We start from the raw sequence: 14,238 nt of genomic DNA, 5'->3' as shown, positions 1-14,238 counted from the left end.
AGGAGTGAATGTTATATTACCGCCTATTAAATAAATTATTCCGAATAAAATTTTCCGAAAATTAATTTTAACTTTTCAACATTAATCACTTTGAATTAATTTTACTACAACAAATATACATCCGATTGTATAGATGATGGTATTTTTAAAATCCAAATGGTAAAAATATGGAAATTAATCTGAGATTATGACCAAGTTTTAAAATTAGTTTTAAGACTTTTCAGTTGTTGTCACTTTGAAGGTCAGAATAAAAAGGAAGTTGTAAATTTAGTGGCGCTTTAACCATGCTCATGCTTTTATAAAATAAGGAAAAAAGATTAGTTGGAAAAGGGAATTGTCAAATTGGGTGGACAAGGAATCTGATGGCAATGTGTACTGTACTGTACAAAACGTTCACGTTCATTAAAAGGAACATGTGCAATGAACGTTAAGCGTTAATATTTAAACTCTTAAGAACGTTTGAATTTTATCTTATCTAGCTTAGAAGAAGTAATAAAATAATTAAGTGTCTTAGATAATAAATTGTAATGTAGATCTGCTTATTTGCTATGAATTTTATGTACTTAAGATAGAATTTCCAAGAAGTCATTAAATCCATATGTGAGTTTCCCAGCCATTAAATCCATTTGTGAGTTTCCCAGTCATTAAATCCATATGTGTAACCTTCATTGATCATGTACACTGGTGCATACGATAATGCTTTTGATAATAAAGGTTATTACCTACACACGCACTTATCTATGCACACAGTAGGTAGGGAAGATTACTGGATTAAGGAGGAAGAGATAAGAATTATTATTAGGTTGCATTATTTTTGTTAAATAAAATTAGTACTCAACCAACATCCAAGCCGGCAACATCTTTTATTAATACGCGCGTAAACAGGAAGTATTATAGCAACTAACATGATAATAAATAAAATATATTATGTAGGAATGTAATGTTCACCACAAAACCAGATAGTTTCCTCGGATCCGATGGGAAAGTAGCTGGAAATCCAACTACTTCTTAATATCTTTCCCGTGAAAAATGCCGATAATTTTTCCTTGCATGTCTCCCAATTCGTAATAGTGATTTCCTAGTTTCTTTCGAATTTTGCTTTTTACAAATAGTGGAGCAAGTTTTGCATTATATGCTTTTTCAAAACTTTTCTGTGTGAATTTACGCTTAAATACTTCTTCACCAACATTAAAAGTCTGAGGTCTTGCACTCAAATTATATTTATGCTGATTCTTCGCATACGCCTCTTTAATATGTTTACGTATATTTTGTCGAATGGTCTGTAAGTGGTCATATCTATATAGAAAAGTACAGGGTTCATCCAATAGTTTAAAATTTTGTTTGTATGAAGAACCGTGGGTCACCATGTCAAACCCAAATAAAATATGGTATGGGGACCTTTGAATGCTTTGATGTAAAGAGTTACGTCAAGCGCAACTTTTTGATGTCAAATTTTGGTGCCATTGTCTGTGATCGTCTTTCAAAAATGCTCTTATACTGGCAATCTAAGAGCGATCCACTCGCTGCGAGGCATTCGGCAAATATAAGGCTGTGTAGACGTGTTGAATTCCATAGCACGTAAAAAAGGCGTTTAGGTCATTGGCTCTGAATTGGCTGCCGTTGACTGTGACAATTATCTCTGGTACCCCATAAAGTGGAATATCTGTCCTTGCAAGATTTCCTGAAAAACAGTAGTAGTGAATTTTCGAAGTGGGAATAACCAGTGTAGCTTAGATATATGATCTAGAATAATTAGTATACTTATATTTCCCGGATATGGATCTAAAAGATCTACATAAATCCGCTGAAATGGTCTAACAGACTGGGCTTGATTTCCCATAGGAGGTTTCATAACAGTATTTGGAGATTTTGTTGTATTACAAATCTCAAATTTTTGTACAAATTCTCTTACTTCGGAGACTATTCCAGTCCAAAAGATTTTTTTCTAATCAAATCGATAGTTTTGTGCATGCCTCCATGAGCAGTAATTTTATTGTTATGAGCTCTGGAAATAACCTGGTTCCGAAGTTCTTCTGGAACCCATAACTTCCAACACTGTTCTTCCTGCTCTTCACGACCGGTATAGTGTTGAGTGCGGATATATACATACTGATGAATCACTTTCAAATCAGGATATTGGGACTGGTTATTTATAATTTTGCCTCGAAGCTCCTTATACGCATTAGTGTCAAATGAGGGGGAATCTAGGTCAATCTCAGACTCACAAATTTCGAGACTACAAAGTTGCTCTTCGGGGATTCTCGATAACACATCTGGGACCACACGGTATTTACCATTTCGATGACTTATTGTGAACCAATATGCCTGAAGCTTGAATACCCACCTAGCCAATCTCCCACTGAGGTCAAGTTGCTTCATTAACCATAAAAGGCTCGAATGGCCAGTAATTACTTCGAACTCCAAGAGTGACATCTAAACTTTTTTATTGTCTCGACAGCAGCAAGACATTCATACTCAGTTACGCTATAATTGCGCTGAGCCGAGTTCAATTTCTTACTCATAAAGGCGATTGCCTTTCATTACTTTCGCCGTCCAATTGGTATTAGTGCAATTCCGAAGTTGCTTGCATCGCAGTGCAAATAGAACTTTTTGCTAAAGTCCGGATTAGTCAAAATCGGTGCTGAAGTAAGCAAATGTTTAATTTTTTTCAAAAACTGTTTGGGCTTCGTCTGTCCATTTCAATTTTCCTTGCATCTTAACGTCTCTGAAATAGTATAAGTTTCAGAGGAGAAATTTTTAATAAAACTTTTAATAAATCTAACTTGCTTGAGGTTCCGTGGTACAAGCCAATTTGATATTGCAGTTATTTTCTCGGGGTCGGTGGTTCCTATTATATATCCCAAATAATTCACTTTCGTTGCACAAAATTTGCTTTTACCAATGTTCAAGGTTACATTGGCATTCCGATATTGGGTAGCGATGCGGACAAGGACTTCTAGATGGGACTGAAAATCATCTGACACGATAACAAGATCGTCCAGATACCCAAAAATATAATGACGTAAGTCAGGGGGAATGATTTCGTCCATTACCCTGCACATAGTCTGCGGCGCATTACAGAGCCCGAAAGGCATTACCTTAAATTGGTATAATTACCTTCCAGGCACTGTAAACGTCGTGAAATGTTTTGATGAAGGCTCCAGGCCAATTTCCCAAAAGGCATCTTTAAGATCTAATTTTGATATTAGATTGGCACAAGGAAGTCTAGCGAAGATTCCTTTGATGTTCGGTAGCGAATATGCATCTTTTTTGTTACTGCATTCAGACGCCTGGCATCTAAACACAACCGGACTTTATTTGGTTTGACAACCAGTCGCATAGGAGAGCTTCATGCGGAGGTTGAAGGCTCTATGACTACGAGTTCTAACATGCGATCTATATCTTTGAACATCAGTTTTTCAACCGCAGGACACAGTGGGTAAAACCGTTGCTTTATTGGAGTGGCATCACCTACATCAATAGCATGGGTTATAAGTTCCGTTCTTTCCAGGCCCTGGTTTTGAAAATCGGGAAACATTTCGATCACAGTTTGAAGCTAATTACGTTGCAAGGTTGTTAGAGGAATGAAGTCAGTTGATTGCTCAAGGTTCTGCGCTATTTTGCAATCTGGGGAATCGATTTCCGAAAGAGTTACATTTGTGTTGTTGTCGATGGCTAATAAGTCAACTAAGTGTAAAATATTTGGAATTAGGTTAAAAGACCTCCAAAAGTCTAATCCGAGAATTAGCTTATTGGATATCGAAGGTATTATAAAGAGTTTCATAGATTGAATTTTACCACTTTTTACGTACAGTTCCCAACGCTGATGGTATGGAAACTTGGGATATAAAATTTTAACTTTTTCCTTAGAAATATTTTCAATTTCACGCCTTTTCAAAATGGTTATTGTGTATTTTTGGTCTGTCTCGATCGTGGTTTTCATAATTTCAAGTCCGTTGGCACTTCATATTTTTTGGGTTTCTGCTCTGTAAAAGCATAGTTTGAATTCTTATTTTCAGTTTTTTGGGCATCTGTGAGAGGGCTTTCGAATTCATCAACAGAAGTCGATATTATTGCTTCTTAATGTTACATGTTAATCAATTCGGTTTGTAAACATTTTTGACACCGCAGCCATAACAAAATACAGTACGTTGTTGAACGCAGTCTTGCCAGTGATGGCCAATAGTGTCACAGTTCAAACATTTCTGACTTTCGGTTTTTAGCAAAACCTCTACAAAATGTTCATTTAATTCACTATGATTTTCTATCTGATTGTCTTCATCTACCTCTGCTATATGTTTACGTGTCACGAAGTTGGAGTTTTGGGGCCTCGAAACCAAACGTGTTCATTGTTTAGAAAATTTTGTCGTTTTTGGACTAATTTACGTAACTCAAACATAGATCCTATAGCGACATATAGTAAATCCTGGCGTATACCTGGTCTTAAGTTGCGTTGAATTATTTCAACTAATTCTGTCATTTGTAAAGGTAAACGATCAATAAGTCCTGATATGGTTTCGAAAAAAAGCGTCAACTTTCGTTTGGCCTCTGTTTGCGATTGCGAATTTCTTCACGAATATGATAAGCAGATTTATATTGATTTCTTATGGCGTCACAAAATTCAGGCCACATAACCGACGGAACCTGCTTGTGATACCTCCAAAACCAGTCACGAGCTTTTCCGGTTAGAAGGTTTGAAATGGGTACCAAAGATTTCTTAAATTAATGATTTCTTCAATCAGGTAGGAATGCATTTCCTTGACGAAGTGAGGTTGATATGAAAGGATGGAATGCAGCGTTCTGGTAGAAAAGTTTTTGAAATCCGGGAGTCAACTGCGGAATTGTAGAAATTGATTAGAAATCTGCCTGATTGCACGTTGTCTGCAAACACCTGTGCTTCTCGCTAGGGTAAGAACACCGCATTGTATTACAGAAGAATCTCACTTCGTATGTTGAAATAAATGGTATTTTAATATGTTTATCACTGACTCTTTGTTCAGATCACAGTTCGGAAGTATAGATTACTAAGCAGGGGAGAATGTTATATTACCGCCTACTAAATAAATTAATCCGAATAATATGTTCCGAAAATTAATTTTAACTTTTCAACATTAGTCACTTTGAATTAACTTTACCTCAAAAAATATACATCCGATTGTAGATGATGGTATTTTTATACCCTCCACCATACAATGGAGGGTATATTAACGTTTGTAACTCCTCAAAATACTCCTGTCAGACCCAAGAAAGTATATATATTCTTGATCAGTGTAAAAGTCGATTTAGTGATGTCCGTCTGTCTGTCTGTTGTAATCACGTTATCTTTCGAAGGTAAGTTAAGTTCGAAAATGGACCATGTAGGTCCACGTCTTCGTATGGCCCATATATAACGGAACCTCCCGAGATTCGGTATTTTGTTGATTTTAGCGACATTGTTCACCGGAATTGTTTCAAATTTGGTAGTTGAAGTTCGTAATGGATACTACACCCTAATACAGAAAATTGTCTGTGCACGTCCACGTCTTCATATGGCCCCCATATAATGGTACCTCCAGATATTGGGTATTTTGATGATTTTAGCGACATTATTTACCGGAATCGTTTCAAATTTGGTATTGGAAGTTCGAAAGGGACATTACAGCCTAAGACAGAAAATTGGCTGTTCAGGTCCACGTCTTCATATAGCCCCCATATAACGGTACCTTCCGATATTCGGTATATTGATGATTTTAGCGACATTATTTACCGGAATTGTTTCAAATTTGATATTTGTAGTTCCAAAGGAATATTACAGCATAATACAGAACATTTACTGTGCAGGGCAACGTCTTCGTATAGCCCCTATATAACGGTACCTCACAATATTCGGTATTTTTATTATTTTAGCGACATTATTAACCGGAATTGTCTCAAATTTGGTATTTGAAGTTCGTGATGGATACTACAGATGTAACGGTACATCCCTGTATACGTTATTTTGATGATTTTAGCTACATTATTCACCGTTTATTTCAAGTTTTCGAATTTGAATATGGTAATGGCTTATGACAAACAATGCCTATGTAGGTCAACGTCGTATAGACCCCAATAAAACAGCTATATTTAGTGGAGCTTTAACCATGCTTATGCTTTTATAAAGTAAGGAAAAGAAAGATTAGTTAGAAAAGAGAATTGTCAAATTGGGTAGACAAGGAATCTGATGAGAATGTGGAAGTACTGTACAAAACGTTCATGTTCATTAAAAGGAACATGTGCAATGAACGTTAAGTCTTAATATTTAAACCCTTAAGAACGTTTGAATTGATGGGAAGTATTATAGCAACTAACATGATAATAAATAAAATATATTATGTAGGAATGTAATGTTCACCACAAGCTGCATATTCTTTATTTTTGTGGTATTTGTGGGTATCACAGCCTCACTGTGACAGTTCTACAATTCGCTTGTCCCTTTTGCAGCATTTTATGGAGCGCATTATAAATGTGGTTATAGCAATTTTTATAAATCTCATATAAATAAACTTCTGTTTATTTTATAAAACTATTTCCATTTTAATAAAAGTTGGTCACGGACATATCCTAAATGTTTCATATCTTGCTAAAAGCTATAATACAAATATATATGAAATAATATAAATACATACAATTTTGAATTTCAGGGTACAGTATGAGAACTGCTCGAATAGATGGACTTTTCATCCAACCGCCCTGGTTAAAGTTATGTCGTTTCGCGTCGGAGATTTAGTTACTATAATAAATGATGCAACAACAGTACAGCAACTTCAAAAGGGACACGGCGAGTGGATAGAACTTATGCGATATGTAAGATATGTTACAGAATTCAAATTCATTAGTTGATTGTGTTTTTTTAGGCACTTGGCAAACTCTGCAAGGTCGTTAAAGTTTACTCCGACGGTGATTTACGTCTCGAACAACTCGATGATGGATTCGAATGGACTCTTAACCCAAAATGTGTTAAGCTGGAAAGATCTCCAATTGCATCAGCCGCAGAACGGTCGAATAGTATGATGGATTTAAGTAATAGACGCACGGATCATGTTATGACTCCATTATCTGGTTTATCTGGATCTTCAATGGCTGATAAGTTGGTACGCGAAGCCGCACATGGGCACATCGACTTTGTAAAACAATACCTACAAACACATCCAGATCATGTTAATGTCATGAGTGGGGGAAAGGCATCCATTCAGGTAGCAGCCCACCAAGGATTTGTGGACATAGTAAAATTATTGATTTCTAAAGGAGCAAATGTAAATATAGTCGATAAGGAAGGTGATTCCGCTTTGCACTATGCAGCTTTCGGAAACCAGCCCGAAACTATGCGAATCCTCCTTCAAAACGGGGCGAATATAAATTTTCTCAATTCCAGCCATTGTACCGCACTTCATATTTGTGCCCATAAAAAAACGCCTCACTGTGTTAGAGAATTATTGAACCACAATGTTGATGTAAACATACAGGACTTATATGGTGATACAGCTCTCCATGATGCTATAGGGAAAGAAAACACAGAAGTTGTAGAAATATTATGCAATTCGCCAAGTTTAGATTTTACTGTTAAAAATAATAGAGGATTTAATGTGCTTCATCATGCTGCGCTCAAAGGCAATGTTGTTGCTACTCGACGCATCTTGCAGCTGGCTCGACAGCTCGTTAATGTAAAAAAAGATGATGGATTTTCTGCAATGCATTTAGCTGCCCTTAATGGCCACGCAAATGTGGTAGAGACGCTCATCAAAGAGGGACAAGCAGATATTGACATTCGAAATAATCGACGCCAAACTCCATTTCTTTTAGCGGTTTCTCAAGGTCATGTGTCCGCCATTGAAAAACTTGCAAAATTGGGTTGTGATGTTACAGCGCGTGATGAGGATGGGGACAACGCAATGCACTTATGTGTTGTAAAGAAAAATAATCTCCTACAAGTTGCAGAACCAACAGTAGCAGATTCACCAGAAATATTTGCGATTTATGAAAGCTTATCACATGTTCATGAGGATAGACTTATGTACACATTGCTATGTTATTTACATCGTTTGGGATGCCAAATAGAATACAACAATAAAGGTATAAACATATTTGAATGGATAACAGACATAAAGCGCAAACAACTTATATTAAAACACCGACCAAGTGTGGCGACTCTGCAAATTGATGTCCAAAATTCTTCAACAACAACAAACATAACAGAATCTGCTATTGAGCAAATTGCCCAAAACATAAATGTAATGAGATTAGACCCAAATATTCAAGAAGGATTAGCATCCACCAACCCTGAACAGTCGGATATTGGCAGATCATCAGCATTAGATTTGCAAACAGCTTCTAATGAAGATACAACACAAAGTAGAATACCACCGTTCATAGACTCAATCGACGTTACAGGTAAGACCAAAATGCAATCGACAGCAGAAGATGGAATATCAGTTCACACTAAACAAGACGACCAAATTGAGTCAATATCCCCAGCTTTTATCCCTCAAACGTGCATTGTATGTGATGAAAATTTACCGTTAATTACATTTGAGCCATGCCAGCACCAAATATCATGTGAAGATTGCGGCAAGCGAATGAAAAAGTGTTTGAGATGCACTGTTTATATCGAAAGAAGAATTGGTGAAAATGGTAGAATTTTGCCAAATACAGATTCTAGTAACATACCTGCTGTAGAACGTCTGCGGTACTTGGAAAATAAAATTCTCGAATACGAAGAATCCCACTATTGTAGTATATGTATGGAAAGAATTCGTGATGTCGCTTTTCTATGTGGTCATGGGTCGTGTTCACGATGCGCCGAAACTTTGCGTATATGTCACATGTGTAGAAAAACTATTTTAAAAAAAATCAACCTTTATTAATTAAATTTTGAACACGTTCTTAAAAATTGCAATATGAGATAACAGCAACTAAAATTATACCTGCAAATTTCAATACGTAATTTCCGAAAACGTTTACCTTGGACATGAAACTGAAAATATATTTAGCATTTTATAAACAATTCTTACTATGTGATTTTTAAATAATTCGGCATATACAAACCACATGGGTAGGTACTTACAATTATTTCTACTAAAAATTAAACTTGCAAAGAAAATTGCATACATCTACATCGTGGAACATCTGATCAAAACATTCCAAAAACTTAGCAATTGGATTTTTAATCAAACCATTCAAACTTTTTTCATTTAAAAATATAAATGTACGATAAAATCCTAAACGGAATCATTTTTTTTTTTTGCATTTTTTAATTTGTGACAAGAGACGAATTGTAGGAATTATGCTTTTTCGATACACTAACTTTGTCTACTCCAAAACCAAACCAAAAACATCCCTCTTTTTGATTCTTGTGTGCCATTGTCTAAGGTTCGGTGGTGGCATGGCTGACTCCAATATTTGCATGGTGTTCTCTGTTAATGCAGGGTGTCGACGATGACATCGAACCATGTCGTCGTCATAACTGAGTGTTATTTGTCAGGATGTGTTTTAGTGTGTGCTGTAATTTTGAAGTAACAAACAAAGCATATAGAATTGAGTGCCAAACCAATAATTAAAAATTATTCTTTAAAATGACGTAGTATAATGCCCTTTTAAAATTCTAGATGAGGGCAGATATGCACAGAATAGGACAATGAAAGTAAATAGAGTAGTTTACGTGAATTAAAGTAGCACTCATTTTCATTTAGTCTTCAGTACCGGAGGCAAAAATGTATGAAATTATAAGAAAAAAATAATAAGAAACCCCAAACCGTGTTTTATTAAGAAAATTTGTCAGGGCAGAACCTAATGTATGACACACCATTCAACATCCCCTTTTATTGGTCAGTACATCTTATATACAATAATATAATATAATCTTATATAATATAATATAATATAATATAATATAATATAATATAATATAATATAATATAACATAATATAATATAATATAATATAATATAATATAATATAATATAATATAATATAATATATAATATAATATAATATAATATAATATAATATAATATAATATAATATAATATAATATAATATAATATAATATAATATAATATAATATAATATAATATAATATAATATAATATAATATAATATAATATAATATAATATAATATAATATAATATAATATAATATAATATAATGTAATATAATATAATATAATATAATATAATATAATATAATATAATATAATATAATATAATATAATGTAATATAATATAATATAATATAATATAAAAGAAAGTTGTGTTAGTTACTACGCTTACAACTTAAGAACCGCTGAACTGATTTTAACGATTTATACAAATTCGGAATTGTCTCTTTGTCGAAAAGGATAAAATTCAGAAAAATTGCTTAAAATGTGATATATTAACATTTTCATTTTGACTTTTGAAATGTACGATCGTAATGTTTTATTTTGCATGTTTTTTTCCATTTTGACTTACTTTCGTGGAATGTACATTTGTAGTGTTTGTTATATTTTATTTTTGAATTCGAATATTAATACCAATTAATTTAATTGACTCGATTTCTTGAGAACTGAAATTGAAGGTTGGTTACATTGAAGTGTAGAGCCGAATTATGTGGTGGCGAACCGGAATAGATGATATCGAAATAATTCAACGTGGTCACACCAAAGTTAAAAGATAATTACTTTTTTCAAAATCTCTAAAAAGAGATCTCATTGCAAAAATTTTTAAGTTGGGAAAAAATCGAAAAAAAAGTTTCAAAGGAATCGAATTTCAAAATAATATTGACAAACTTCGTAAGGACTTTAAACTATGCTGTAAAAAAATAATCGAACAAGATGAAGATTTTTGATAAACATTACCATCGTTCTTCAAAATAAATAAACAAACGTTGTTTTTATAAAAACAACAATAATGGGATTAAGCCTGACCATTTTGCAACAACAAAATTTGTCAATTTGTTTTTATTTTTTGTCAATTTTATATGATGCACGATTTTTTCAATTTGGCTAACTAAAAAACGGCTTGACGGATTTGGATCGGTGTAAATATACCAAAAAAATATGAAAGAAAAAAAATAATTTTGGTGTGATTTTTTTCAATTTGACATACTATAATGAAGTAAATTTTTTTTGTTTCGAATTCTGAATGAATAATATTAAAAATGGAATGAGTGACCTACGTGGACCTACTTCTTTCACATGGCAATAATCCGGCCAATGAGAACTCAAAATGCAATTCATTGGGACTGTATCGTAGAGCAAATTGGACATTTAGTAAAAAAGGATTTATATCCTTCCGGAAACTTTTCCTAAGCTTTCAAGATACCTTAAATCGGTTGCTCACGACGTAGCTATATGCCAAATAGACAAAAATCTACAAGGAAGTCCTGTCGCATACAAATGTTTTAATTGCACAAAGAAAAATTTTAAGAACAACAACCATAGAGCCGACGATCCACGATGTCCATGCCGAAAAGAGTACCTGGCAATTCGAGAAAATATAATGAAGAAATTGTCTGTAAAAAGACGACCTGATCCTGTTAACTTTGATATAGCCGCAAATGAATTTCCCCAACTAAAAAATTCAATCTCTACTCCAAACGACCCTAAAATATTCAATCCGGTTTATTTCAAATTTTTCCACACGCGATATCAGATCTACGTAAATGTAGAACAAAAATGGAACAATTAAATGTTATTATGACTATGCTAAAATATGCAATATAATCATATACAAAGAAGTCTTAGAGTAATGCACTGGAACTGTCAAGGATTTACCACTCTCTCGCAGTCTGCAGAGCTTTATACATTTTTAAAAGAAAAATCCATTGACATTCTCCTACTGAACGAAACATTTCTTAAACCAAATCATAACTTAAAATTACCTGGATACAAAGTACACAGAAAAGATAGAAGCTCCCATGGAGGAGGAGTGGCAATCGCCATTAAATCTTCTTTGAAACACAAGATTGATTCATCCTATCCTACAAAACTGATGGAAAATATATGCATCACCGTCGAGTTTCTCAACTCCAAAATCAAATTCTTATCTGTATATTGTCCTCGGTACACATCTGACTTTATCTTTGACCTTGATATGATAACATCAGAAACGGTTGATTTCTTCATTTTAGGCGACTTAAATGCACAACACCCTAGTTGGAACTGCACAAAATCCGATCCTGCCGGAAACGCTTTATTTAATCATCAAAATAATAACAATTACTATATATATTACCCACCTTACCCCACCAGATTTCCACAAAATTTGACCCATAGACAAGCCTCAACTATTGATCTTCTGCTTTCAAACTCGACAGTGTCATTCACCGACCTGGAAACATATCCTCATACTTTATGTTCCGATCATGTGCCATTACTTTTTTCCATTAAAGAAGAAATTTCCAATACAGAAACAACTTATCTAGATTTTCATAAAGCCGACTGGAACAATTTTACAACTTTAATAAATTCAAAAATAACGGCTTCCACATTACTCAATATATCTTTATCAAACATTGAAGAATCGATAAATGAATTTACGAATATATTAAAATCCACATGTTTTGAGTCAATATCTACTAAACACAAAAAACCTAACAAAAGCAATGTGAACGATCTTTGTAGATACTTGATATCCACAAGAAATAAATATAAACGAAAATTGTTACAAATGTAAATTTAATAAAAAACGAGCTCGAGGTCTTTGTTGTTGTTTAATTATTTATTATTTCCGATATTTCGTCCTCCAACGGAAGACATCACCAGGAACAATACTGTTTAAACATATAACAAAGTTTTACAAAATATCGCCAAGTTTCGACGCCGACCTTGTGTTGTTTCCATCTGTTTTGTCACTGCAGCATTCTCTTATTGTATTTTGTTTATCTTTCTGATCACTGTGTGCTAGATTCTCTGTGTCTGTTTTGTAGTTTATTCGTTGTGATGTTGGAGTATTCATTATGTGTAGAGTTTCCAACATAAGTCCCTTTTGGTAGTAGTTCTCGCACTGTAGCACTCTCACTCTCTCTAATTCTGGATGATGTTGTTCGGTGGCACAGTGGGTAGAAAGTGCTGTTTTCTGTGTTGTTATTGATGATCTGTTTTTTATGTCTGATTTGTATCCGGATAACCGTGTTTTTAATTTGTTTTTTGTTGTCCCGATGTAATATTTTGGCATTTTTCATTTTCATTTTTACTGAAAAAATAAACAATAATAAAATAGAAGCAACAAAGGTGTATATAAAACAAATATTGTGGGAAAATGATGCAAAAAAGTTCTTTGAATGTGAAAATGAAATATCAAAAAAGACGTTTAGAGACATAAAAGAAAAACACAAAAAGAAATTCCAAGCTTTACAAGAACAACAGAAGCAAGAGCTGGAAATACAACACAACAAACACTGGTTCGTAAACTTAACTGACACAGAAATACCCGATGAAATAAACTGGCTACTCTCACATGGCAAAAAGTTTGCTCTTCCACATACAAAAGAAGAGTTCCCCCTACTCAAATACATAGCGGACGGAGAAGACTGCATAAAAACCATTGGAAACAAAGAGAATCAGGAGATAGCGAGAAACAACTTCACATCAATGATAGAGAATCACGTGAACAAACATCAACTATCGGAAAGAGAAAAATATTATTTACGCACAGTGAATCAAACTAGAAAATTTATGAAAGAAAATAAAAACATTATTATATTGGAAGCAGACAAAGGCAATACAACGGTCGCCATGAAAAGATTAGATTACGATAAAAAGATGGATACAATAGTAAATGACATAATGGCATATAAGCGAGTATGCTCGGACCCTACATACAAACTACAAAAGAAAAACAACGAACTAGTTGACGAATTATTTAAAAATGGTTTTATCAACGAAAGGGAAAAGAAAAATATGAAAACAGACACGGCCGTTGCCCCGAGAATTTACGGTTTACCTAAAATTCACAAAGAAGGGCATCCACTCCGCCCCATATGCTCATCAATCAATGCACCTTCAACAAAACTATGCAGGTATATAACGTCCATACTTAATCAACTTACGATTAACTCAAAATATAATGTAAAAAACTCCAAAGAATTCAAAGAACGAATAAAGGAAACAAATATTCAGGATGACGAGAGCTTCTTTTCACTCGATGTGGTTTCCCTTTTCCCAAGCGTTCCAGTCGAACTAGCATTGAAAATAATAGAAGAAAAATGGAAAGACCTAGAACCAGTGACAAAAATCTCAAAGA

At 34.0% G+C, this 14,238-nt stretch overlaps 1 protein-coding gene across 3 annotated transcripts in view; it reads left to right on the top strand.

Annotated features, from left to right (window-relative positions):
* The window catches only part of LOC101890066 (E3 ubiquitin-protein ligase MIB2-like), a 305,563-nt gene extending 296,544 nt beyond the window's left edge, over window positions 1-9,019 (top strand). For all 3 annotated transcript variants that reach the window (XM_059128312.1, XM_059128314.1, XM_059128313.1), the window contains 2 exons: window positions 6,660-6,822; window positions 6,873-9,019. In XM_059128312.1, coding sequence (XP_058984295.1) covers window positions 6,660-6,822; window positions 6,873-8,879 — 2,170 coding nt within the window. In that variant the 3' untranslated portion in view covers window positions 8,880-9,019. The remainder of the gene's footprint in view (window positions 1-6,659; window positions 6,823-6,872) is intronic.
* The last annotated feature ends 5,219 nt before the right edge of the window (window positions 9,020-14,238 follow it).

Source organism: Musca domestica, unplaced genomic scaffold (genome assembly GCF_030504385.1).
Source record: "Musca domestica strain aabys unplaced genomic scaffold, Musca_domestica.polishedcontigs.V.1.1 5, whole genome shotgun sequence".
Taxonomy (NCBI): domain Eukaryota; kingdom Metazoa; phylum Arthropoda; class Insecta; order Diptera; family Muscidae; genus Musca; species Musca domestica.
The sequence above is the reverse complement of the archived record's forward strand: the minus strand, read 5'-3'. Positions and strand labels throughout refer to the sequence as shown.